The 27,546-nt window shown below is 41.4% G+C and overlaps 1 protein-coding gene across 2 annotated transcripts in view; it reads left to right on the top strand.

Annotated features, from left to right (window-relative positions):
- Positions 1 to 27,546, top strand: part of SLC35F1 (solute carrier family 35 member F1) — a 404,399-nt gene that overhangs the window by 365,568 nt on the left and 11,285 nt on the right. For both annotated transcript variants that reach the window (XM_021089044.1, XM_021089050.1), the window contains exons 6-7: positions 279 to 331; positions 8,097 to 8,251. In XM_021089044.1, the coding sequence (XP_020944703.1) occupies positions 279 to 331; positions 8,097 to 8,251 (208 nt within the window). The remainder of the gene's footprint in view (positions 1 to 278; positions 332 to 8,096; positions 8,252 to 27,546) is intronic.

The following is a 27,546-nucleotide window of genomic DNA, read 5'->3' as shown; positions in this document are numbered from 1 at the left end:
CAGCAACTCGGGATCTGAGCCTCGTCTACAACCTACACTGAAGCTCACAGCAATGCCAGATCCTTAACCCACTGAGCAGGGCCAGCGATCGAACCCAAGTCCTCATGGATACTAGTCAGGTTCATTACTGCTGAGCCACAATGGGAACTCCACAATCCAAATTTATTTTTGAAATCAACTGGTAGCATCATGATTTGTATAAATCTGGTAACTGACAAAAAAAGAAGTAGGCCGCATTATAATCTTGCTTATCAAGTCTGCTGTTTTTCAATTTGCAGAGCTATAATGGAGCACAAGGAGCTGTTAAAGGTGCCCTGGGACTGGCAAATAGGTAAGGGGTTTGCTTACAGCAAAACCTAAGACGCTGTTTTTTAGTAAACTGGAGGAATAACATTTGGAGAGTAATTGGGGTGGCAGTGAGACACAAACAAGGAAGGGATTTAGACTACAAGGGACAAAAGAAATGAAACCCCCTTGTCACTTTAGGGATTCTTACCCACGATAAGAGACTGAACTGTGATTCATAATGTTTCTTAATTGAGCCTCTGCCCATTATCATCGTCAAGATGCCATTAGGGTAGACACAGAAGTATGTTATTAGGTTAAAGACCAACTGGAAAGAAAGAATGCCTGAGGCAGTGGTGAGACATAAATGACAGCAATTTACTCTGGCCCAGAAACACAGAACTGATGTGATCATTAAAAAGTGGCACTTCAGTAAAGGGGAAAAAAAAAAAAAAAAAGAACTTAACAAAAAGGCATACAAGAAAACAATGTAACGGGCATTCTGAGCCCATAAAAACCTTTCAGAGGGGAGCAGTTTGCACAAAAGAAATGGTTAATTGATTTCCAAATGGACTTGGTGGAAAATACCAGACGTGCTTTGAGCTACTTAATAGTCATCATCAGGGGCATCTAGATGCCACCTGTTTCAAAGGTTACTTTTCTCTAAAAAAAATTTAGGGCAAGGATTTAAGATCCTGAGTGATGCTCTAATAATGATCACACAGCAAGCCCTAGACAGGACTGACACTTAATACTCTTGGTCCTGAAGACAGCCCCTCAGGGTGTATACCAAGAGGCCTGTGTTCCAGCTGTGAGCACAGAGCTCAGCTTAGGGAGGTCTTGGAGAATGTGTCCCCAACGAATGCAAATGGGGGTGAAAATACAGGCGTTCCCCACTCTAAAGCTGGCTGCTTGAGCTGTCTCCAGCTTATATGAGCTTTCTTAGAACTTACAGCTTCAGTCAAATTCTGCTTCTCTGAGCAAGGACAACAGTAACATAAACCTCCCTGCACCCCTTTCTTACCCCCGACCCTGAGGCATTCAAGGTCGACTTGCTGCCAACAGAATTCCCTCTGAAGACACAGGGGAGCTACAGAATTGCGCATGACGCCCCTGGGGTTAGCTCTAGTGACTTCAAGGGCTGACCAGCCCTTGTGTCTGTTACAGAGTCCTGCTACTTAATTTCTCTCGAGTTTTGCCATAAAACGATACAATTAGATGGAAATCAATAGAGAGAAGAGGCTGTGGGGAGGAGAGGGGGGCGGCTGGAAAAGGAAACCACTGCAGATTACAGCCACCTTTGCCTTTGTGATTCTCAGAGCCAGGATGTCACCCGGGCTTGGTAACACTTAACGTGCAGTGGTCCATGTGTATAAATCAAGTTTATATTAATAGTAATAGCACTAATAAAACATAATTTGTCCTCTAATTATGTGGATGTCGTGTGCATGTCCACCGAGGTTCTCTAACAATTCAGTGTTAGTTAAATGCGCCCTCAAAAGGTAGTTTGATTCTGAGACTTCGTACTGCCGTTAAAATGTCAATCCCCTGTAGTCCAGGATGATGAAGGGTGGTGTAGAAAGAATACTTTGCAGAGCCATGCGTTTAATTCCTGATTGGAATTGAGGCTAAAATGGTCTAGAAAAGGAACCCAATATTTATCCTTTCCTTTCTAAAGCACAGAGAAAGGTTGAGGTGGTTTTTTTGTTTGTTTTTTTAATACCAGAGTCTCCTTTGTCCTCATACCTCATCCTGACCTACTACAAGGTTCTATTGCTTATATGCTCTAGGCATATAAAATCCAGGGAATAAATGTTTATTAAATGATCTAATGAATGAATGACAAGCACAGGAGATGGATCTGCCATGCCCTTTCTCATCTTACAAAGTTATAGACAAAAGGGAAGTGATGGAGACAGCGACAGGAGGTTTAGGCTCTGCATTGCACTTTCTTTCTGGGAAGTCAGGAGATGGTGTACCAGCTCCTGCAAGTTATGGACGCTAGAAGCAAGGAGACATGGAGGGGACCACTTAGAGCACCCCCACGCTCTGTGGGGAGTCACCCAAGAGTGCCAGGCTCTGACCACTGTGTTTTGGTGCTGAGCTCCCAGCCTCTTAGTTAAGAGACCAAATTCTAAGACTCTCTTCATCTCCCACCGTGTGTCAATGCATCACTGTCCCTTCCCTCTCTCCACATGAGTAATCCCCATCAGTCTCTTGGATAGCTCCTACGGTGGCCATTTCATCAAAATTTTTTCAGTGGAGTAAGTGGGATAATAAATGTGTTTTATATTTTCTGGACTTGGAAAGCATTTTTTAAAACAGATTCTGTTATTTTCTTATAAAAATCGGCCAATTGCAAGCTCCAAAGAGTTTGTAAAAGCAGGAAGACAACAGTTGTTGATGCCGTTTGTTTATTTGTTTTACTTTACTGAACAGAAAGACTGGGTTAGGTGATGTAATCATCAGACTCAAGTGAAATGTGGGACGGAATGGAGCTACAATATCCTCCCATGGAGCAGGCGTGTTCGGGTCACAGTCAGAAGTGTAATAACTAGCTTAAGCATTCCCTTTACCCCATTTGCTATGTTGTGTTGAAAGGTGTGAGAACAAGTGTTAGCTGGGGTGCAGGGCCCGTGTCAGAGGAAGGAAAATCTGCGGTGCGTGGGCCTGGTTCATGGCAAGCTGGGGCTTTACTTTTCTTGTCCTCGGTGTTGCTTGCTTTGGTTTTGGCTTTTTCTGGAGGCCAAAACAAGAGATTTGACCTTTCTCTGGGATCACAGAGCAAAAAGGAGCTTAAAGATCATTAAGAATACATGGTTTCTTTCTTTCCCATGTTGAGCTGGAGGCCTAGAGCATCCAGGCCACTTCTCTGGGCTCACGGCTGCCTGTGGTGGGACTAATTTGCCCTCTTGGAGCAACTTCCCCAACCTAATGTGTTTGTCCTGAGAAACCATCCTACCTAACCTCTATTTTTAAGAATGAAAGATAATATTTTAGGGAGTTCCCTTCGTGGCTTAGCAGTTAACAAACCCAACTAGTATCCGTGAGAATGCAGGTTCAATCTCTGGCCTAGCACAGTGGGTTAAGGATCTGGCATTGCCCTGAGCTGTGGTATAGGTCGAAAATACAGCTTGGATCTGGCATTGCCGTGGCTGTGGTGTAGGCTGGCAGCTGTAGCTCTGATTCGACTCCTAGCCTGGGAACCTCCATATGCTGTGGATATGGCCCCCAAAATCAAAAATAATAATAATAATAATAATGATAATATTTTAAAAATCAAGTCTAGTCAAAGGAAGGTGAAAGACAGAACACTAGTGGGATCGCAAAGAAAGTGGTGAGAGAAAACATGCAGTGTACACAGGCAAACTATACACATGTATAGATGCCGTATCTATCATATGTAAATATATATAGCATGTTGTATATCGTGTATATATGATGTATTGTGTATATATCATATATAAAATGAGTTGTTCATTGCAGTGAAATAGGATGCTCCACTCAAGCCTTACTTCTCTTCAAAATAGACAACATGGCTTAGTGGTATGTGCTCAGAATTTAAAATCAGGCAGCCTGAGTGACCTGAGGGCATGCTACTCGACCTCTGCATGCTGGCCTTTTGCCTGTCACTCACAGATATGTTTCTTACCCTTATTCTGCTCTGCATTACAGAGGCTGAGCCATGCAAATGGTACTTTCGGTACAGCCTTGTTAACTGGCTTCCAGCTAAGTTTGGCCAATGGGAGGCAGCAGAAGGAGATTGGAGGGTGGGAGGAAGAAAGAAACCAGGTTGCGTCTCCTTGTTTCAGGTCAGGCCTCTAGAAATGGTTCAGTGTCCTCTTGAGATTATACCTCTGCTGGGCCTCCCTGACTTACGACCTCTGGTAACATGACCTCCTCCCTGGATCGCTTTGGCTCCAGCAGGGTGAATAATTTACTGCTCTTGCTAATGCCTGGATTACCTCACCCTGTTTCCTCATTATCCACTCAAGCCCCTTTGTAACCTGTGCTCCATATTATATTTTCTCTATTGATCCTGGTGTGGACTGGTTTTTTTTTGGGGGGGGAGGGGAGTAGCTACTGATACAGTCTATAAGCCTATTTCCTCACATGTGTAAAGAAGATAACAATAGCAATGGTGTTATTCTGTCATGGAGATTAATTAATGTCTATAAAGTACATGACACATAGCAAGTGCTCCGTCAACATTAGCTGACAATATTCTTTCCAATTTCTTTAGCTTAAATCTCTTTGGTACAGAGCTACCAAATTCTGTCTTTAATGAGAGAGAAAACATTTCAAATAAGACATGGTTGGAGTTCCCTCGTGGCCTAGGAGTTAACAATCTGGCGTTGTCCCTACTGTGGCATGAGTTCAGTCCCTGGCCCAGGAATTTCCTCATGCCACAAGCGTGGCCAGAAAAAATGGTTATACATATACTTTGTAAATGTAGTTATTGCAGCCATTAACCCTTATGTGGTTGTAATGTGGTTGTAAAAAGTAATTTAGTTTGTTTGCCCACATTAATAAACTGTTTGAAAACCCCACATGGACAGCAAGTTGCGTCTTCGGAGGCATCACTAACATCCCTCAACTATCTAGTGACCATCTAGGAAAAGCAAATCAGCAAATTGCAGTAATATTGCATTCCCATTCTCAGCTTCATCATGTGTGCATTTGGCTGGCTGCTTTGCTCACAAAACAGGATATTCATACACAAAAACATTGGATGACCCAGCAGGGCGATTAACTGTAATGGTGTCTATATCCCATGCCCTTATTTTAATTTTTGCAATTTTTAAGAATAGGTTTAGAATGTTTAAGTTTGCACTTAACAATGTTAAGTCTGCACTCCTTGGCTCACCAATTTGCTTGTAAAGTCACACCCCTTCTCCGAGCCTGCCAATTATATATCCATTCCCTACAGGACAGATCCTTTTGGATGATGTACAAGCATCTAAAACTTAATTTGTTCAGAATGGATCTTTCTATTTCCCCCGAGAACCTGGTTCTCCTGCTCAGTTCTCTCCATCTCAGTAAATGACACCATAATTCACCCAGTTTCTAAATTAGCCAGAACCCATTGAGCCCATGGATATGCTTGATGCTATCCCTTTTCTCACTTCCTACATCCAACCGACCAGCAGGGTGTGCTGAGTCTTCACAGAGTGGCCACTTCACTTCATCTGCACGGCCACTGTGAGCAAAGCCACCAGCACCTCTTGCTTGGGCTGAGACCACACACTCCTCACTGGGCTCCTCACATGCTTCTCCCTCAGTCCTTTCTCTGCATAGTAACCAAAGTCATCTTTTAGGAATGTAGATCTGACATTAGCCACCTGCTACAAACTCCTCATTGGCTTTTCATTACAACTAGAATAAGATAACCTGTTTCTTTCCAAGACTTACAAGGCCCCACATAATCCAAATCCTGTCTAATTTTCCAATCTCCTCTCTTATCACCGCCTCACTCTGTTCATGCTGCTTAGATATTCTGGCTTCTGGAAGCTCCTGGAACTCACCTGGCCCCATCCCTGCACAGGGTCTTTTCATTTGTTGATCTCCCTGCCTAAAATATTTGCCCCCTGACTCTGCCATGGCAATCTCCTTTTAGACCTTCAGGTAAATGCTGCCTCCACAAAGAGGCCTTACCTGGTCACCCTTCCTAAAGCAAGCCACTTGCCATTCCCCATAGGAACCCTTTTCTTCTTTCAAACCACTAATGTTAACTTTAAGCTTCTGGTCTATCCTGTTGTCCATTGCATTGCTAGCCCATAGCAGAGTCCCCAGGGCATAGTAGGTACTCAGTGAATACGTGATTGAATAATTGAGTGACTGTAAAACATCAGATCTCACATGTGAGAAGCCACAGTGTGCTAGGTAAGATGATGGGAGGGTTGGAGTCTGGAACTCTCTAGCTCAATCACTTATAATCTAAATTTGTGATGCCCTCAAAAAACTGAATTAATTTTTATGTCTTTTCTCATATTAACCATAGGTTGATACTGCATTTCTAGTCACTTGATTAAAAAGAAAATGAATTATAAGTAGCATGAAACCCAAGTACAGGAAAATTGATCACTTTCAGGGAATTAACTTCTGCTGAAGAGTCAAAAGCCGTCTGACCTTGCTACAATGAGTCTTCACAAGAGGACTCGAACATATTACTGAATGAGAAAAGTGGTTATTCCATTTTCCTCCTAGGGCATTTCCACCACACTAGAGGGGGCTGTTGTACTGAGTTTGCTTACTTAATGTTCAAAATAAAATTTTTATATAGACTTGACATGGCTTTCCTTGAACTTAAGATCAGAAACATATAGAATAATGATTCACACCCTTAAATGGGAAAACCAAATTTCTCTTTGGAGGGATCACTGGTCTTCATAGTCAATGGGACTGAGTGTCCAATACCTACCAAATCCTCAGGATTCAGAGGAAGTAATTGTCACAGCCCAAATCAGACATGTGTAATCAAGGATTCCTTTGGAAAGGTTGGATATTTTGTTGTATTAAAATGTCCGAAGATCCACTGAGTTATATTAGTTGTGCTTATTCTATGCTTTATTCTTTCATGGTCAAGAAATGAGCTTTTTTTTTTTTTTCTATCTTTGTGTTGTATCAACATCTAGGAAATGATAAGCCAAACTCTAGGTTTAGCCAAACTCCTGATCGAGACCCAGTGAAATTGTGTACTTATGGAATTGTGTATCTAGTTATAATTAGAGAGAGAGAAAGAAAATTTTAGAGGATGAGGGACATAGCATTTTAAGGGCATCTTTTTCCTTTTCATCTGTTTTGAAAAACCTAATTCTTTGATAGTCTACAAGGCATTTACCTATTTATTTAGAGACCAGCAGAGCCTCCCTGTGACAGCCCACAGAATGCTAGGAAAAGTAATGGTGGAATAGGACTCTGTGTGTTGGGGACAGGGCTCAGCAGGATTCTCAAGTCTGGGAGAAAATGACAGGTCATCTCGGGTCCAAGCAATGAAGCGGTCTGCCCAAGGTCACACGGTTAGGATTCCAGGTCAGTACTCTGACTTAGTCCACATCTCCTTGGCACATAAGCCCATCCATCTTAAGGACTATGGGGTTATTCATCATTGTGAGCAATACATGATACCAAGCAATTTTGTTCCTATGTTGCAAATAAAAAAGAAATGAAGAAGGGGGAGGGAGTGGGATGGATTGGGAATCTGGGATTAATAGATGCAAACTATTGCATTTGGAATGGATAAGCAATGAGGTCCTGATGTATAGCCCAGGGAACTTTATCTAGTCACTTGTGATGGAGCATGATGGAGGATAATGTGAGAAAAAGAATGTATGTGTATATGTGTGACTGGGTCACTTTGCTGTAGAGTAAAAATTGACAGAACACTGTAAACCAACTATGATGGAAAAAATAAAAATCATTATAAAAAAAGAAATGAAGAAAGTTTTTTAAAAGACGTGGGTACTAGAAGTTAATTATAGCACAGCTAGAAATAGAATTCAGAGGCCCTGACCCTATGTTCTGGCTGTAGCCATTAAAAAACACTCCTTCTCAGAAAAAGCAAAACATCAGATATGTGTGAGAATTATAAAGGTATTTTTCCACATGCAGATTTTCACGTTTTATTTTATGTGTTAGCTATGTCTCATCCTATGATAAGCATCAATTAATAGAGTAAAGGAAAAACTCCTATGTGAGAGATAAAGGTGGGGGTGGGGTGGGGGGGCTCTGTTCCTCTTCCTTCACCCACTGCGGACACACAGAGGCCCTGGTGGAGGCTGTGACGTCGCCTCTCTTTCCTCTCCCCCCAGGACTGCTCTACGTTGGCTTCAGTGCCTGCATGTTTGGTCTCTACAGTTTCATGCCAGTGGTCATAAAGAAAACCAGTGCCACTTCGGTCAACCTCTCCCTGCTCACCGCAGATCTGTACAGCTTGTTCTGCGGATTGTTTCTCTTCCACTACAAGGTAAGTTGAGTCAGTGCTTCTTTCTGAAGACCACTCTTTGGAGGAAAGAACACACACAGGAAAGAAGGCTCTGCCATGCAACTGTCCCAATTTTGCGTCAAGAAGGAGGAATGCACCTTTATGTGCTAACCTCTATGATATGGGTATTCACATTCCTCCTGTAAGAGGCAGCATTTTGCCGAAAGAGAATGGTAACTACAGACATTTGATAATGGAAGATAAGAAACAGCCCTAGAGGGAAGGGCTTTCAAATAATGGGGGCCAGTTTTTCTGACACCACTCACCCCAGAAGCTACTGTTTTTCCAGCTTGAAGCTAGGAAGATTTGTACAGTTCCCAAACTATAACTGCCAAGTGGATTCTGCCACAGCCACCAGAAAAGCATGTTCTCATTGGAGGAAAGACAGTTCCTATAGTTTCTGTTTGGCATATATTGTCATAGAAATATGAATGGAAAATGCTAGTGCATTCACAATAGTTTCTTTACTCAAAGATTGGGGTTTGAGTAAAGGAATGTAAAGAGATACTATGAAGTATTTGTAGTTACTATATCAGACCCAAAGAAAAGAAGACACTATTTAGTCCAAAGACGGTCTTATCTTCAACTGTAAGACTCTACCCACAGCCTTACCCAAGGCAGGCTTGACTCATAGGTTATATGCCCCACTGAGATGTGCTGTCAGATGCTGTCCTTTATACACGACACTTACTGATTCATTAGCAATTGACTAGAATTGGTATGTGAGAAGAAACCTGCCTGCCATTCCTTAACTAGTCCTATAAGATAAGGGTCAGTGGGGACTATAATTAGTGTGAGAAAGGACAAGTATGGGGTATCTAAACAGATAAGACCAAACCAGGACAGGCAAAAGAAGAGGTAAAAGAGAAGAGGCATTATCCTGGCCACTTCAGGCCGAGTGCTTCACCAGTGGTATTACAGTTAATGTCACCATCTCATGGGTGTGGCCAGCTAATAGGACACCTATTAGCTGTGGGCAGGGCATCTTCAACCAGGTCACATGGGGTTTGGAGGTTCCCAGGGATGTGCTGAGCTGGCGAGAGTGTGTGCTTGAGATGACCAGAAGCAAGGAAGCAGAAGGGAATAATGAGAAATATTACTCTGCTAAGCCAAAATCATAGCCAACAAACAGACTAAGAAGAGCAGTCATGGGTAGAAAAGAGATCACAAACAAGGTTGGCAGCTGGAAGGCCCAGAAGCAAATCTGGAATATGAGGGGTGGAGAAAGTGGCCATAGCAGCAGACAAAGCTAAGGTGCTAGGTCCCTGTTTTACATGGAACCTCCTGCCCAGTGTGGTGGCCAAAATCACAGCTCATTTTTAGTCAGGTCATGTGTATTTTATTATTGAGTTACAGTATCTCTTTATATATGTTGGATAGCAGACCCTTATCAGATATATTTACAGAAAATATTTACAAATATTTTCTCTCACTTTATGGTTGTCTTTTAATTTTCTTGCTAGTATCCTTGGAAGTACAAAAGTTTTTAATTTCGATGAATTCCAATTGATCTATCTGGTATATTTTTAAAACCATGGAAGGAACCAATTCAAGCCCAGGTGGCCTTTGGGCCATCAAGTCCTCCCTGGTGGTTCCCGCCTCCAGTCCTCCCCAGGGCTGCTTGGTGATGACTGCTAGTTGTCCTGAATTGTGTGCTCTCAGGAGGTGGTTAAAAGTCACAGCCTGAGGAAGAGAAGATTCACTTCAGGTCGGGGCATCTTTAAATGTTTGGAGAGTATAGTGTGGAAGAGCATTTAAGCCAGGACCCCTCAATCTTGACTGCACATTGGAATCACCTCTGAAGAGTTTCTAAAATACTGATGCTTGGGCGCTCCTCTCACTGATTCTGTTTTAAGTGGTCCAGGTGAAGGTTGGACGTTAGATTTTTAAAGACCCCTTAGTTGATCCTAGTATGCAGCTGGAATTGAGAGCCACTGGCTTAGACTTTTTTTTAAATTTACTTTATTGAAGTACACTTGCTTTACAATGTTCTGTTAATTTCTGCTTTGTAGCAAAGTGATTCAGTTTATATATACCCTTTTTTGTGTTTTTTTTTTCATTAAGGTTTTTTTTTTGGTTTTTGTTCGTTTGTTTCTGTCCTTTTAGGGCCACACCAGTGGCATATGAAAGTTCCCAGGTTAGGGGTCAAATAAGAGCTGTGGCTGCTGGCCTACACCACAGCCACAGCAACCCAGGATCTGAGCTGCATCTGTAACCTACACCACAGCTCTCAGCAATGCCGGATCCTTAACCCACTGAGTGAGGCCAGGGATTGAACCTGTGTCCTCATGGATACTAGTCAGATTCATTTCTGCTGAGCCATAACAGGAAGTCTTCCATTATAGTTTATCACAGGATATTGAATACAGTTTCCTGGGCTATACAGTAGGACCATGTTGTTTATCCATTCTATATATAATAGTTTGCATCTGCTAATCCCAAACTCCTAATCCATTCCTCTCCCATCCTTCCTCCCCCTTAGCAATCACAAGCCTATTTTCTATGTGGTTCAGACTTATTTTATGTGGCTGCAAGCAGGTGGCACAAGGACCAAGGAGTGAAGGTTATAAGCATATAGAGAAATAGAAAGAAACTTTGTTAACAGTGAGTCATCCTAAAGTGAATAGATTGTCTTCGGAGTTCCCCTCACCTCTCAGAAGGAAGCCACACAAGAATGTGAGAAGGATAATGTGGAGGGGACTCATGCTTCAGTACTGAGGATCAACCACTGACCTCTGAGATCTCATTTGATTTTACTACAGTGTGCAGTTAGAGTTTATTCTTCCACTTAACCACAAGGTCTTTACCGTAAACATTGGTCTGGTTATAAATATCTGCAAGTTTAGAGAGGAGTACTCTTTGCTCACAGATGTTGCTTACCCAGGCAGAACTAAATGATTAAATGAGGCTCTCCTGCCCAACATTGATTATTTGCTTTTTCTCACTTTCCATCCTTGGAAGAAATCCCTTCCCTTCCCCACCTGTCAGTCCACTGTCTGCAGCTTCTCCGCCTCTTGTGCTGATTGCCGTGCTGACTGGGCAGTAAAGCCCCAGGTCCCAAGGAAGCAAATGACCTAATTCTGAATTAAGCTATCTACACAGTATAGTGCTTTTGAAAACTAATTTTACAAGACTTTTGAGAAATGGTTCTATATTTCCGTTCTTTATTATCTAACAACACTATTGCATCCAGAGCGTTAAATCTATAGCAATTCATAGGATATGAGCTTTATTGGGCCTCAGAGACCCACCCTAAAACCAAACCCAGGAAGATATTTACATGGTAGGTTTTCAAGTTGATTATGTGTTGGCTTTTCAAGGTCAAAGCTTGATCAGTTATGAGTTCTGTCCCCTTATTTATTGTACAAAGACACTTTTAAAATGGAAAGGTATTAGTTTCCTTTGGCTGCTATAACAGATAACCACATGCTTAGTCACTTAAAACCACACAGATTTGTTATCTTACAGTATTGAAGGTCAGAAGTCTCACTGGGTTAAAGTCAAGTGTTAGCAGAGCTCTGTAGCTTCTGGAGGCTCAAATAAAGAATCTGTTTCCTTATCCTTTCCAGCTTCTGGAGGCTGCCTGCTTCCTTGGCTTGTGGCCCCTGGTTCTGTCTTCAAAGCCATCAGGGTAGCATCTTCAAATCTGACTCTGCCATCCCTGCTACCCTCTTATAAGGACTCATGGGATGATATGGGGCCCACCCAGATAATCCAGGAGAATCTTACCACCTCAAAAATGCTTAACTTAATCACACTTGCAAAGTCCGTTAGCATGTAAGGTAACATATTCGTAGGTCTCAGGAATTATTATGTGAACATTTTGCAGAGGCCATTATTCTGCCTACCCCAGGAAACCCATTAATCATTTACACCAAGACAAATAAGGGTGGGTTGGCTCCAAGCTGGGCCAGCTGGTCTCGTGGATGTGCTCTTCAGAAGCTCTGTCTAGGTAATGAAGACATTCTCTACTCACACACACTGTGCTCTGTTGAATTTCCCAACTTCTTTTTAAAGTAGTTATGGTTACCTGCTAATATATGACTTTAACAAAGAAAACACTAAATCAGGTGATGAGAAGAATTGGGGTGGGAAGACTACTTCAGTATATGCTGTGTGAAACATGGACTGAGCAGTCTGCATTGGACTGCAAAGTCAAAGGAGCCTGCATTGAAACTGTGGCTTCTCCTTACTATTCAAGTGCTTTGAACCAGTTATTTATTCTCTCCAAACTTCGAGGTAGTGAGACTTGCCTTATGGAGTTTTTGAAGGGTTTAGATAATTTGTAAATGGCGAACAGTGGTGATGCCTTTCTCTTATTGAACATATAGTTCAGGATTAGTAATCCTTATCTCATTTTGTTTTTAGGATACTACTCTTATTTACTTTAAGATTTTGTAACTAGGTTGTAGCTTTTAACAACTTCATGTGTTTTCTCTTAGTCTTTGTTTGAAAAGGCAACACTTCAGACTCATGCATAAAAATTTTAGAAATATTGTTAACAGTCATTTTTAGCTGAATTCCTTGATTCCTTAATTGCTTAAAATTGAATTTTTAGATGATAGCCATAAATTTTTAAAAATTCAAGGGTTAAATACAATTCCGATCTTTCTTTCACTACATGCTATCATGTGCTAAACATTCTTCAGGAAAAAAGCAGCCAGTGTTGAATATGTGAGATATTCCCTTTTGCCTGGCATTTAAAATAGAAAATGGCTTACTTCACACATTTTGCTATTACCTTTTCAAGGCTTACTGTTACCATAGAATTGTAATACTAAAGTTCTTCTAATTTCATAAGAAGTGATTTTTTTGTGTGTGGCTTTGTCAAAATAAATAAGAAATTGATAGAAAAATGAACACTGTGAAGATCCCTCCAAGTCCCTTTAAATAGTTCACTTAGGCCATTGGCTTACCTGGTCCCCCATGTGGGACAGCCTGAAACTAGGTGATCCTACTGGAAGAGTAATATTTTAGGAAGTAAAGGCTCCATGAAACTTGTACACTTATATCAGGAAGATGTTTTAACCCTCCAAATATTCACTACTGGGGGAAAAAAAAAAAAGAGGTAGAGAGAGATTTCAAAATCATTTGTCCAAAAAGGTCACTTTAGCTCTTCTGGTTATATGATTCATATGAATATTTTAGAACTTTTTTAAAAGAAATTTTTAGAACTCCATGTGTTCATTAGAAAACATTCCACATGTTTTAGTCTCATTTTTATGCCAGATAATTGTTTTATCATTGCTGTGAGTTATTTTTGACAAATAATCAGAAAAGTGTCTTACATCGCCAGCTATCTATTCTAGCAATCCAGATTACATCCTATGAAGACAGGTGTAGAGCTCGCTGACCCACCCTGACCCTCTATGTCAGCCACTAAAAATTACACCCCAAATGTGCCAGTTTCTCTCACTGGTTTTGTTGTTGTTGTTGTTATAGGTGATTTGGCAAGAAAAGTTCAATAAATCTGAATGTAGGGCTAATTTAATAATATACTGTTAGGCACTAAATTTAAAAGAACCTCACTCAGTAAATATTTATTTATTCTATGCCTGCTATGCTCCAGGCACTGTTTCAGTGCTTAATTCTTTATTTATAAATAAAGGTGACAAGAACATCAAAAATCGCCAGGTGGATTAATACAAAGGATGAGATTCCAAACCACTGAAACTTGAATAGACCAGCAATCTCAAACATCCTTACCATCTGGGTTTCACTGCCAGAGACTTTGCAAAGATTGCATCAAGAGTGGAATCTTTCATTAGCCATGGATCAGAATCTGCAGCCAAGCAACCCTGTTGATCCTATGCGACAGTGAGCAATTTCAGTAATGGAACCGCACTTGAAAAGCCGGGGCAGGCAGCCTTGGCCTGTGGCAGCCAGTGAGCATAAAGGAATACTGCACATCTTATTTATTAAAATACCCTCATAAGTAGCCAGTTATATTTCATTTTGTAAAAACAGTATCTTAAAACGATGTGGATTTTAAGTTCATAATACCTAATGCAATTATAAATGAGAGATTTTAAAACTGACACTTAGCTTTTATGACTCTACATATCTTTTAAACTGTCACTGATGAGTAGACAATTGGAGAAACTAACATCACTGAAGCCCCAGAACATTTCATATGAAATACCAAGATGTGGGAGCAATGAACGCTTGGACTTGGTTTCCCCCTGCCTGGAAACTCAGTACAGCGTCTTTGGAGGTTTCCATCTTGCTGAATTAGGGTAAGTGTTGCTGGCTTTCAGGGGTGGGAGGGAGGAACCCAAGCTCTTTCCGTCTTGTGGCTCTGCCATCCTCTAGGGCAGGGATCAACAACTATGAACTGTGAGCCAGCCTCTATTTTTATAAATATAGTTATTGTGGAGAACAGCTATATCCATTTATTTATGTTATTCATGGCTGCTTTTTGCATTGAATAGTTGTGACAAAGGCCATGTGACCCACAAGCCTAAAATATGTACTCTCTAGCCCTTTCAGAAAAAGGCTGCCTGAGCCTGGGTTAGGCTCTTGGCATCCTCTTCAGGGCTCTCTGTGAAAGGGCCTGAGACTTTCCTGGGTGTGTCTGGAGTTGTGTACATAACCTCCTCCTCATTCTATTGGCCAGAACTCAGTCACATGACCACACCTAACTGCAAGGGAGGCTGGGAAATGTAGTCAAGCTGTTTGTTCAGAAAGAAAAGAAAAGAGGTTTGGAGTTCCTGTCCTGGCGCTGTGGAAACAAATCCAACTAGGAACCATGAGGTTGCGGGTTCAATCCCTGGCCTCGCTCGGTGGGTTAAGGATCCAGTGTTGCCGTGAGCTGTGGTGTAGGTCACAGACGTGGCTCCGATCTGGCCTTGCTGTGGCTCTGGCGTAGGCCGGTAGCAGCAGCTCCGATTAGACCTCCATATGCCGTGGGTGTGGCCCTAAAAAGACAAAAAGACAAAAAAAAAAAAAAAAAAAAAAAAAGAAAGAAAGAAAAAAGAGGTTTAGTGAACTAACAACCAGTCTCTGCCACATTCGCAGTTTCCATTTACCAGCAATATTGGAAGGATTAGAGAATGTGAGGCAGGTCTAGAATTATAGTCATAAGTCAAAATTCCTTCTCCGAATCTATTCATTAACTCCACACCACAAACAGATATTCTGAATTCATATCATCAGGACAAGCTGTAAGGAAAAATGGAATGAGCCAGAAGTGTTGCAGAAGTTCAAATGGAAAGGCTTGAGGTTGGACTGGAATGTAGCCAGGAAAAACAGCTAGATGTCTTCCAGGAAAATGCATGGGATGTGTTTGTCATCAGGGTGCAGAGTCTGGCCCCTTCCTGCATACTCAGACACCTCATTTTGTCAGCAGGCCTACATGGATCCATCTCCCATAGACCGAAATATTAATAACCCGAGCTCACTGAAATCAGAGCATCTGTTTGCTAAGATGAAGAACAAAGATTGGCTCAGACATTACAGGCTAAAGCTGAGACACCATCCTATGTATCTCCAGGGGCTACCATAGATGGGAGACTTTTTAAAACACTATGCTTAAAGTTTTGAGAGTTTTTATTTATTTCTATGAGAGATAATTCTTCATTTCCTGACTTCTGTTGTACTGTTTTTATATTGTTGATTATTTTAATAGTTAACTTTTATCAATATAATCCCTACGGTTTTGAGGCCATATTTCCGGACTTAACCATATTTGCTATACCACCAGTCTCTGAAATGCAAGCTCCTCTTTTCTGAGTTCCTCATCCTGATGTACTTCTTATTTGTCTGGATTATATCACTGTTGGTATTGTCAGGAAGTAGAGCTGCTATGTGTGGTTATATAGGCTGTCCATGGTGCAATTTGTCCGTATATAAGGAATTTTTTCCAGCAGATGGTAGTCAAGTGCCTTGAAGAGGGGAGATTTTATAGTCACTGCAAAAGTGCCATGAGAGTAACAGTGAGTCTCTCAGAAAGTGTTCTTTGCTTCCTCAGAAACATTTCTTATATTTGTATTCAAAGGATAACTTTTTCTTTTTCTGTCTTTTTAGGACCACACCCGCGGCATATGGAAGTTCCCAAGCTAGGGGTTGAATTGGAGCTGTAGCTGCAGGCCTACACCACAGCCACAGCAATGCCAGGCAGAGCCTCAGCAGCTAAGGGCAATACTGGATACTTAATCCACCGAGCGTGGCCAGGAATCGAACCTGTGTCCTTATGGTTATTAGTCAGGTTCATTACTGCTGGGCCACAACAGGAACTCCACAAAGGCTAACTTTTTTAAGGCAACACTTCTTTTTTTCCCCTCAGAACCTTATAGCAATTGCTTTTTGTTTTTAAAAATTGAGCACTAGGCGTCCTGATTGTGTCTCAGTGGGTTGTGTCTCAACTAGCATCCATGAAGATTCCTGGCCTTGCTCAGTGGGTTAAGGATCCAGCATTGCCGTGAACCATGGTGTACGTCGCAGACATGGCTAGGATCTGGCATTGCTGTGGCTGTGGTGTAGGCCGGCAACTGAAGCTCCAGTTCAGCCCCCAGCCTGGGAACTGCCATGTGTCACGGGTGTGGCCCTAAAAATAAATAAATAAATAAATATAAAATTTGTACACCGCACTCAGTCCTTTCCAATCTTTTGAGTGACTGGACTTTTATCATTAAGTAATTTGGATTTTTTTCTTTGCAAGAGTCTACTAGCATTAGCATTATACTCGCTGTTCTTTCTGTTTGAGAGTGTCTCTGATGTCTTTAAACTTGTAGGTCAACCAAGTCTATGACCTATCCCACTCCCAGGGGTATAATTCCTTGGTGGCCTTGAACTGCTCCTTTGGTCACCCAGAGGCCCAGGTAGTGGTGAGCCCCGATTCCCCGCTGCCTCCCTGAGGATGGGAGGAAGAGGGAAAGGGTTTCTGTTTTGAGACTGTTTCCTTAACTTTTCCCTGAGTTTTCCTAATCACTGCTTAATCAGTCCTCTCCAAATTGGAGAGAAATTTGAAAGTATCATCACCAAAAAGTGAACACGGGTCTAAGGGCAGGTAATATGGCAGAGTGGTCACAAGCCTGAGCCCAGGCCCTGGAGTCAGACCACCCAGCGTTTCAGCTTACCAGCATACTCCCTACCAAGGGGTCACTAACTTTTCTGTGCTGCCAGTCCCTTTGGCAGTCCAGTGAAGCCTGGAGATCCCTTTCTCAGTGTTTTTAAATGTCTGAAATAAAATATACAGCATTATAAAGCAAGCTGATTGTATTAAAATAAAGTTATCAAAATATTTTAAGTTTGATGATACAGTAATACACAAACCATAAGATCTGGAGACACATCTGATAACTACTGTCATTTTGGAGCAGTGATGAGTATAAGCAATATTTGGAGGGACCTGTGCAGCAGTTGTAATGTGCTACGAAAATATATGTGATTTCTATTGGCCACAAGTCTAAGGTACAGCAACAGCAGTGTAGGTCATTGCTTCCATTTATGATGAAGAAATACTAAATGTTAACTTGAGGCCAGTGAAAATAAAAATCCAGGTTTCTTGTCCAAATTTCTAAGCCCCCTGAATTTTACAGTAGAACCCCTGATGGTACCAGTTCTACAGACTTGGGCAAAAATTACTTAATTTTTCTCAAACTTAGTTTCCCAATCAGGCAAATGGGAGTTACAATAAAAATAGTGGACATTATATATGGTGGCATCAGGGTTCCTAATAGAAATGAAATAGTGCACGTAGATCACTTACTGCAACTGGCACAGTGAACATTCATTAAATAACGCCATTATTAAGGATGGTAGAAATCTGAGTGCTCATAGTTCATATTCTTCAATTAAAAGTGCTGGATAAATCATGTATTACTAAAACACTATGAACATTTGTTACTTTTGTAATCATGAAGCAAAGTTACTTTCAGTTCAAACACACAGAAAGCAAGCAATCCCCTCAAGTAAAAAGAAAATCTAAATATGAATTTCTGCCATTGAAAACATGGGACAAAATTGAAACGAGACACTGATTAAAAGTTTCAAAGTAGTTTATTCTTGGTTTTAATTGACAAGTGTGAACAAAAAATTAAAGGGTTCCTCTGTGTCTGTTTTCCTCATTCTTTTTTGCATAACTAAAGCTCTTCACTCAGTTCCTTGCTAAGCACCACCTTAGTCCTCAGCTTAGTTTCTTTCTCTTTTAAATATACTTTGGGATGTGGTTTTAGTCTTTAAATAAATACATTGCAAACCATTCTGCAGGGCCTTGCATTTAGCAATGTAACTCAGTTCAACTTGAATGTAAATTTTGGCTACCAGTGTTGCTCACATCCGGTTCCTTCTTGGTGCTCCACAAAGCCAGGCATTTTCTTGCATTAGTGAAGCAGATTCCCACTGCTCTGGGGAAGTCTCAGTAGTTCCAGATTGTACTGGTGTTGTCTTGGTGCACTAACCAGTCTCAGCTTTAAATAAAAGGACAGTCTTTCTCTAAGAAGTAAGCACTGAGCTTCAGGTGAAGGGCCACGGATGTCTCCCTCTCTGTTGGATCCCTCGTCCCTGGTTCAGTGCCCAGCGCCATTGGTGTCCAGCAAGTATCTATTCAATGAAAGGTTTACTCTTACAAGAAACATTAAATGTTAAACTTCACTTTTCTAGGCTAAACGTTATCTAGGAATTTTCACATAGAAAGTAAAAAGCTTTTGACCGATATGGACTCTATCTTTCAAGTTGATGATACCAGCTGAAAAGTTAAAAATTTAGATCCCACCATGGCAAATCACCATTTTGATTCATTCTCTGATTGAATTGATGAATTGCGTGGGGGAACATCTCAGGGAACGTGGATATTAGAAAGCCAGTTCAATACCATAATAACTGTGTACATTGTCATGGGAGACTGGGAGAATGAAACCCACATCGAAGGTTGAAAAATTGCTAAGAAATTTATTCTGTTTACAGGAAAAAAATCATATCTAATATTCAGATTTATTATTCATAAGTCATCTCACAGTAAAATTGTGTAATGTCATTATCATATACTATATTTCTGTATCTATATCTGTATTCATGGATGTGTCTCCATCCACAGGGGTCCCCAAACAATTCCGTAAAAGACCAAATGACAGATATTCCAGGTTTTGCAGGCCTGCCAGTCTGTCACAACCGCTCAACTCTGCCGTGGACATGACTGCCTTCCAATAAAACTTTATTTTACAAAATCAGGCAGCTGCCAGATTTGTTAGTTCACGGACCCCTCATGCAGACTATAACTGTCCTTGCAAACTTTTCCCTCATCTTCAGCACCAGAAAACAACCATTTCCTCTGCAAAGTGAGTCACTAATAAAGCTGCTGAAAACACTGCACAAAATGATACAAATTTCTTTGCCCTTCAAGTGTGTGGACTTGTTTTCAAAGCTAATTGTAATCATGCCCCATCTGTTAGTTTTGTTAGAAGGATCTCGGTGGCATGCGTACAGTACAGTGAAATGTCTTCCGTTTATGGGTTTATCGTTTTCATTTTACATAAAGGAATGAGTGGGGAGCCAATGCAAAACAACAGCCCTGAGCTAAGAGGAAGGATATTAAAGCCATAGCTTATAGAGAAGTGTGCGGCAGAGGCGTCTGGAGACAGGGAACACGTTCTAAACTGATTTTATGCCTATAGTGTGGCCCAGAAGAAACAATAATATCAGATGATAAGAATAATATTATCAAATTAACTTTCCAAAAATTATGTGTCCAGAAAAGAGGCTCCATTGTATATACATACAGATTAATTTGCCAGTAAATGAAGTCATTTCCAAGAGACACATCTTACAGCTTTGCGATTTCTCTCCATTGCTCTTAAAACTATATATTGAGAGAGACATATGGAGACATTTAGATGGGTATATCAGTTCATGGATGTCAAATTTAGGGGATACTTCTAGATTTTGTTTTAAAAATGTGTATATGTAATAGTACATAACCTAAATTTCACATTGTTTTCAAGTCTTAAGATATCAGATAAGTTAATTTTTTATAATAGGTCCAAAAAATTGGCAATTTGAAAGGGAAAAAAGAAACAAACAGTGTTTTTGACTGTCTGTCACATTTTTTATAGCACTTCATGGATGTCAAGTATTCTACAATCCTGGGACAATGTGATAATAATGGTGTAAGACTTTATGATGGAATAAGCAGATATTCTGGGCCTAATGCCCATACTTCTCAGTGATATTCTGGAATTAAAAAGAGAGTGTTGAAGGCTATTTAAAAGAAAATGGCTGCTACTTATCAGGTACTATGGATGAAGAATGTCACCTGCCTTATCAGTAAACAAAGGATATTGTGGCTATTCAGCCATCAGCCACTGCAGCAAAGACTCTGCACAGTGAGGCAGATTCAGGCTGGAGAAAAACGGAATACTGGCCCTAGACATTTAGGTGATATCAAAGGAATGATTTCCATAAGTCCAAACTCTAGCATCTTCCCAAACATAGAAAAGTGCTAAATTCATTAACTTGAGATGTTTATTTTTTTCTTTAATTAGCAGAAATCTTTTGAAGTTCAACTTCCTGATTTGTTTTTGCAAAGTCCCTGTATATCCTGGGCTCCTCCCTTACCTCTTCAGCACATGCCCTCACAGCTGTCTGAGAGCTTGTCCCCTAGGTTAAAGTCCTCAGAAAGTTCTCCATGTAGAACATAATTCTCAACCTTAAGGTAGTGAATTTTTTTTAGTCGACAGTACCAGATTTCTTATTTAGAAAAAAAATTTGATTAGCCATTGAAACCATAATATGATTTCTTCCTTGACAGCCGCCACATCAAGATTTTCTTCCTTTCTTCCTTCCCTCCTTCCTCCCTCCCTTCCTTCCTCCCTCCCTCCCTCTCTCTCTCTTTCTTTCTTTCTTTCTTTCCTTTTTACGGCTGCACCCACAGCATATAGAGGGTTCCCAGGCTAGGGGTCTAATTTGAACTACAGCTGCCGGCCTACACCACAGCTCACAGCAACGCCAGATCCTTAACCCACTGAGTGAGGCCAGGGATCGAACCTGCAACCTCATGGTTCCTAGTCAGTTTCGTTTCTGCTGCGCCACAATGGGAACTCCAAGATATTCTTTAAAATAAATTACTTGTCCATGTAATTCATTTTTCTGTCTTTCCCACCACCACCACCAGGTACATTGAGAGAAGGAAATGAGAAATTCCAATGTGGTTGCAGGAGAACTCATTTTTCATTTTGTCAAGGGGTTGCCCCATACTGCAACTGGGATAGTATTTCTTAATGATTGTTAAATCCTATGAGTTGAGAAAGAACAGCTTCCAAAGTCATCAATAATCCATTAACATTGTTCCAAGATATGTTGAATGAAGTTGAGACCCCCTCCGCCCCATACAGTAAGAGCTATGGATTGCACTAGAAGCTTGAATATGGGGAATGGAAGAAACAAAAAGAATGACATTGCAGTGCAGTTAACCAAACAGTTAGGAGATGGGAAGAGGATTGAGTGGAGTGTCAAGGTCTCGGGATTGTGTCAGCTGTCGCTATAAGGCAGAGCTGTAAATTCTCTCCTAAACCTGCCCACACCTCCTGCGTCCTCAGCTCCAAGTCGTTCATCATGATGCTCCATGCTTCTCTGAGGGGTCGGTTTTCTGAGAATGAAATAACATGAAAATACTTTGGAGGAAGTAGACCACAGCTTTGTTTTCTAAGATTATCGATCTTGATTTAGAATCACTGTGAATTGTACTTTCCTAAATATGGTTCTCAGGTTGCCAGAAAGGAAACCAAGGGAGAAATGAGAGACCTTTCTAGGTTACATATTCGTGGGAATTATGTCTCCAACACTACCCAGTGCGTGCTAGTACTATAGACGATGCTAAGAGTAAATCGTCTCCATTTAAAAAGGTGATATGTGACAAGAGAAGAGTAAATTCACCATGAGAAACACCAAGAAGAGAATCACCCTCAGAACAGGCAACTTCAGTAATTGAGATTCAGTCTTAATTTCTCTTTTCTTTACTCCCCACTTTTAATCCATCAGCAAATTCTATCGATCCTCCTCCAAAATAGATCTTCTGTTTCTGCTGCCATCATCTTGGTTCAGACCACCACCATCTCTCACTTAGACCATTTCAATAGCCTCCTCATCTTCCTGCCTCTACTTATTCCTCTCTACAGAGAATCACCCACTAACGGCCAGAATGATCCTTTTAAAACACCAACCAGATTGTGCTCTCTTTGTCTGAATACCCTTTACTGCTTTTTTCTCATTGCATTTTAAGCAACATTTAGGTGCCTGGCTGACCTCTCAGAGCTAAGTGCCTGTGTGGCTAAAGCTTCCACCTCCTCTCTTGACACTTGCCCACCATGTGGTGCTTCAATATCTTCTTAGAACTGTGGGGGAATAATTATAGCTTCTTCATGAGTTATTAAGAATGTGAATGATGTAAATTCCATCACATAGTGCCTGGTACAGAGCAAGCACTCGATTTCTGGATTACAATTTAGTGTTAGACATGAGCGACACTGGCTGTCCTTCCAGCCGTGCCCTTTCCTCCTCAGGACCTTTGCCTTTCGCCTGGACTGCTCTTCCTCCAGCCCCTGCCATGGCTGCTACTTCTGGTGCTCCAGGTCTCCACATGGGCCTCATCTTCAGAGAAGACTTCCTTCACTCTCTAGGTAGCTCCCACCAAGCTCTCTCATCATCCCCTTGATTCCTTCAGAGTGTTTCCCAAAATTGTATTGCTGATTAACCCCCCCCCAACTTAGCTTTAGTCTGTCTCTCGCAATAGAGTGGAAACTAGGAACAGAGTTATATCCATTTTATTTGTCACCGTATCCCCAGCACATGACACATAATAGGAACTCAGCAAGCATTTCTTGAATGGCTGGATGATGAGGTAATAATTGGGCTCTTAGATCACAGCTAGGCTCAGTTATTGTATGAATAACTATTTACTGGGTCTATTAGTTTCATATGTCTGCTTTAACAGATTATCACAAACTTGGGTGGCTTAAAACAAACAAATGTATTCTCTCACAGTTCTGGGGCCAGAAGTTCAAAATCAGTTTCACTGGGCCAAGATTAGTGTTCAGCAGAGCCATGTTCCAACTGGAGGCCCTAGGGTAGAATCTGTTCTTTCCTCTCCCAGCTTCTGCGGCTGCCAGCATTCCTTGGCCTCTGGCTCTACCAGAGTCTGTGTGTGTGTGTGTGTGTGTATGTGTGTGTGTGTGTGTGTGTGTGTGTGTGTGTAGCTGCACCTGTGGCATATGAATCGGACCCAGGCTAGGGTCTAATCGGAGCTGCAGCTGTCGGCCTGCACCACAGCCACAGCAATACCAGATGCAAGCCATGTCTGCAACCTGCACTGCAGTTTATGGCAATGCCGATCCTTAACCCACTGAGAAGGCCAGGGATCGAACCTGCACCCTCATGGATACTAGTTGGGTTCACTACCACTGAGCCACAAAGGGAACTCCCACCATTCCAGTCTTTAAGGCCAGCATCTTCCAATCTCTCTCTCTTCCGTCTTTATATCCTCTTTTTCTCTGTGGGTCTAAAACGTCCCTCTGCTCCCTCTTATACGAGACATGTGATAGCATTCAGAGCCCACTCAAGTAGCCTGGGTGTATTAGCCTGCTCAGGCTACCATAACAAAATATCATAGGCTGGGTGGCTTAAACAACAGAAATGTATTTGTCACACTTGGAAAGCTGGAAGGCAGAGATCAGGGTCCATCAGGGTTCCGTTCTGATTAGGACTCTCTTCTGGGCTTGTAGGCAACTGCCCTCTCACATCTTCACATGGCCTCTCCTCCATGTGTACATGTGGGGGTGGGGAGAGAGCTCTATGGTCTCTTTTTATAAGGACGCTTATCCAACTTTATGACCTCATTTAACCTTAATTACTTTGGTAGAGGCCCCATCTCTAAATATAGACACATTGAGGATCACGGCTTCAATATAAAAATTTATTGGGGAGGGAGGTACACAGTTCAGTCCATAACACCTGGGATAATCTATTTCATCTTAATATCCTTAATCACTCTGAAAAGACCTTTCTTCCCAGATGGGGTCACTAACAATAACAGGTTCCAGGGATGAATTTGGGGATCCTCTTTAATGCTTAGCACAATGAGGAAGCAAAAGGAATTCTAAGCTTACTTCCCTACTCATGGCTGCTCAAATATGATTTGTGTTGATGGGGAGTAGTTGCTCCATAGTATTAAACAAGGTAAAGAAGAATAGGAATTTATGAGGATTCCTGTGACTTATATAATCATCATTGTAAGACAACTCAAAATAAGTCCAGACACTGAGCCTATAAGCCAGGAGTTTATTATTTGCATTGCCAAAAAAGCCTTCCTTTCCAGATGGATTGATTGTTGCACTCTTCTTAAGTTGCCAGTTCTATAAATACATTTGCAGTTCAACTTGACTCATGCTGAATCTTTTAGAAAGGGCTATTGAGGAAGGTTTTTATGTCTATCTTTGCTTTAGCATGTACCCCTTGTGATGTAAAGATAACAGCATAGCTGACATTTATCGAACATTTACTTTGTGCCAAGCGCTGCACCTAAAGTTTCATACATGTATTTCATTCAATGTGTACAACAGCCCCATATGGCTGTTATTACATTTCGTTAAATGATGAGTGATCAGAGGCATGGAGAAGTAAGGAACTTGTCCAAGACCACAGCAAGGAAGTGGCAAACAGATATGCAAACCCCAGCATCCTGACTCCAGAGCTCATACTGTGAATCCCCGCTTGATATTGCCTGGAAAATATTATTAAACACTCCATTTCTAAAACTTGTTATGAAAGTTTAACGTCAGCATCTAGACCTTTAGTATAATGGATTTTGCATTATTAATTGTATCTGGGTTCTCCAGAGAAATAGAATCAATAGGGTGTGTGTGTGTGTGTGTGTGTGTGTGTGTGTGTGTGTGTGTGTGTGTGTGTATCTATCTCTGTTTCTATGTAATCCTATCTTTATATCTTCCAATCTAGAGATAGTGAGAAATAGGAATAGATTTATTTTAAGGGAGTGGCATATGCAATTGTAGAGGCGGGCAAGCTTGAGATCTGGAGGGCAGGCTGGCAAGCTAGAATCCCAGGGAACAGTCAGTATTGCAGTTTGAGTCCAAAGGCAGAATCCTGTCTTTCTCTGGGACCTCGTCTTTTTCTCTTAAGACCTTCAACTGATTAAAAGAAGCCTGTCTACACTCTAGAGGGTAACATGCTCTACTCAGCATCTACAGATTTAAATGTTAATTTCATCTAAAAAATAGCTTCACAGCATCAATCTAGACTGGTGTTTGACCAGTGTCTAGGTACTACGGCTCAACCAAGCTGACATGTGAAATTAACTATCACAAGTCTACATCTTCTCAGCTTGGCACACATATACACACCTCCTTAAATCGTACTTAATCTCAAATAAAGACAATAACAAGGTGGTACTTCTGCCCAGCATGATACCACTAGCCTGCATACAACTGAAAACACACTAACCTTTTCCCTAGAAGAACATGCAAATGTCTTGGGGGATGTTCTTCATATCGTGCAAGCTAAATTCTGTGATATAAAGTCAATATACCTTATATGATAAGGAGATAAGAGAAGCGACAAAACACAGATCTTTTATGCACACACACAAACATATTCATAACAAAGGAGCAGTAAATACTCATGACAATGATAGTTCTCATTTCTGTAACTGGTCATGTTACTGTAGCTAATACTTCTAACTACCTTCTTCCAATACCCTTTCTGTATTCCACTTGTCATCAGCAAATACCTCAGCCAACTGTGTGGTTCTTTACCTGGTGGGGTGACCCAGCCTTCATTCCTGAAGAGTCTGGGCCGTGAATAATCCTGCCTGGATTGGGTTATTGAAGGTTTCCACTGACTTTGATCCCAGGACATGGTAATACCGAGAGATGTCTGGGAGATCTTCTGTATTCCAGACATACTCTTACCTCCATCATGAAGTAGCTGCCCAATTTCCCCTTGTAACCAAGGCCAACCACCCCAGCCAGCCCAGTGCCAAGAACTCCCTTCTCTCTTCGTTAAGTGAAAAGCATGAAGAGCCCGGTGTGGCTGGGCTCTATCTTAACTTTCAGTTCAGTGGAGTCATTGCTGTGTCTCCTACTGGAAATGTTCCTCTCTTGGAACGAAGACTTTTAGATCAGCAGGGCATGAGGCTGCAGGGACAGGAAGCACAATTTTACCAGTGGAGCACGAGGAAATAAATGGTGCCACTCCCATTTCCATCTCTTGATTCCATTGTAATGGAACAGATGTTCTTTGAGGGGTATTGAGCTGCCATACTACCACTTCCATAAACTAAGTTCTTTCACCTGCTTTGAAATTCAGTCTCTTGCAAAATCACACCAGCCCATTGTGCACCCCTCTGTTGTATGGAGGGAAAATAGAGCTCACTTGATGCAAGAGTCCAAACGTGGCAGTGAAGACTCACACACAAATGTTAGCCTTTTTTGCCCAGTGATAATGAGAACCACACGTGGAAAGAGGACATAAACGAGCCATCAAACAGCCGTTGTTGTAACTGAGCCTGTAATTAAACATTCCTACAGACTAACCTCCTTTTATCCACTTCCAGCTTGGCTATTATGATCTTCTTTTACTGAACTACAGAGAATAGAAATCTGCCTGAATGAGGATTTCTATCAATTCATCAAACCCAGTGAAAATGTATATTTGTCATATAAAATTCAAATGGCAGAAATCCATTTTTAGCTCCTTGTTGCTGTACTCATGTGTGAAATTACCCACAGGGGAAGATATTTGCCTGTAAAAGAAACCTTATTGGCCTTAGATGTAATTGGCTGCAAAAATTATCCTGACAAATGAACTAGTGCGGTGGTAGGGTGTGGGGGGCACAGCCTTGCCCTGGGTGACAGCGTCAGGCCACAGAGAGGCAAGGGCCCTGGCTGCTGTTTCTAACAACATGATATTTGGAGGATAAGTTAGTTGTTTCCCAAATATTTAAATCTCCGCGATGCCTTGGTTTCCTGATGCAGATAGAGAGACCATTTGGCATTTTGATTAAGGCACCCACTGATTTATGTTTTGTTTTGATTTGATTAGCATGAATTTGGGATTACTTCCTCTCTCCTGACTGGAGAAAGAACGGGGAAGAAGGTGTGGAGCTCAGTTTTCTTAGTCCCTAAAAGCAACCGATTTTGGTCTCTGTCAGTAGACTGTGTGCCATGCCCACTTTTGGTATTTTCCACGCCATGACTTAGAAAAAAGAAATACTGTGGAGTTCCTGTCATGGCACATCGGAAACGAATCTGACTAGGAACCGTGAACTTGCA

Source organism: Sus scrofa, chromosome 1, assembly GCF_000003025.6.
Source record: "Sus scrofa isolate TJ Tabasco breed Duroc chromosome 1, Sscrofa11.1, whole genome shotgun sequence".
Classification (NCBI taxonomy): domain Eukaryota; kingdom Metazoa; phylum Chordata; class Mammalia; order Artiodactyla; family Suidae; genus Sus; species Sus scrofa.
The sequence above is the reverse complement of the archived record's forward strand: the minus strand, read 5'-3'. Positions and strand labels throughout refer to the sequence as shown.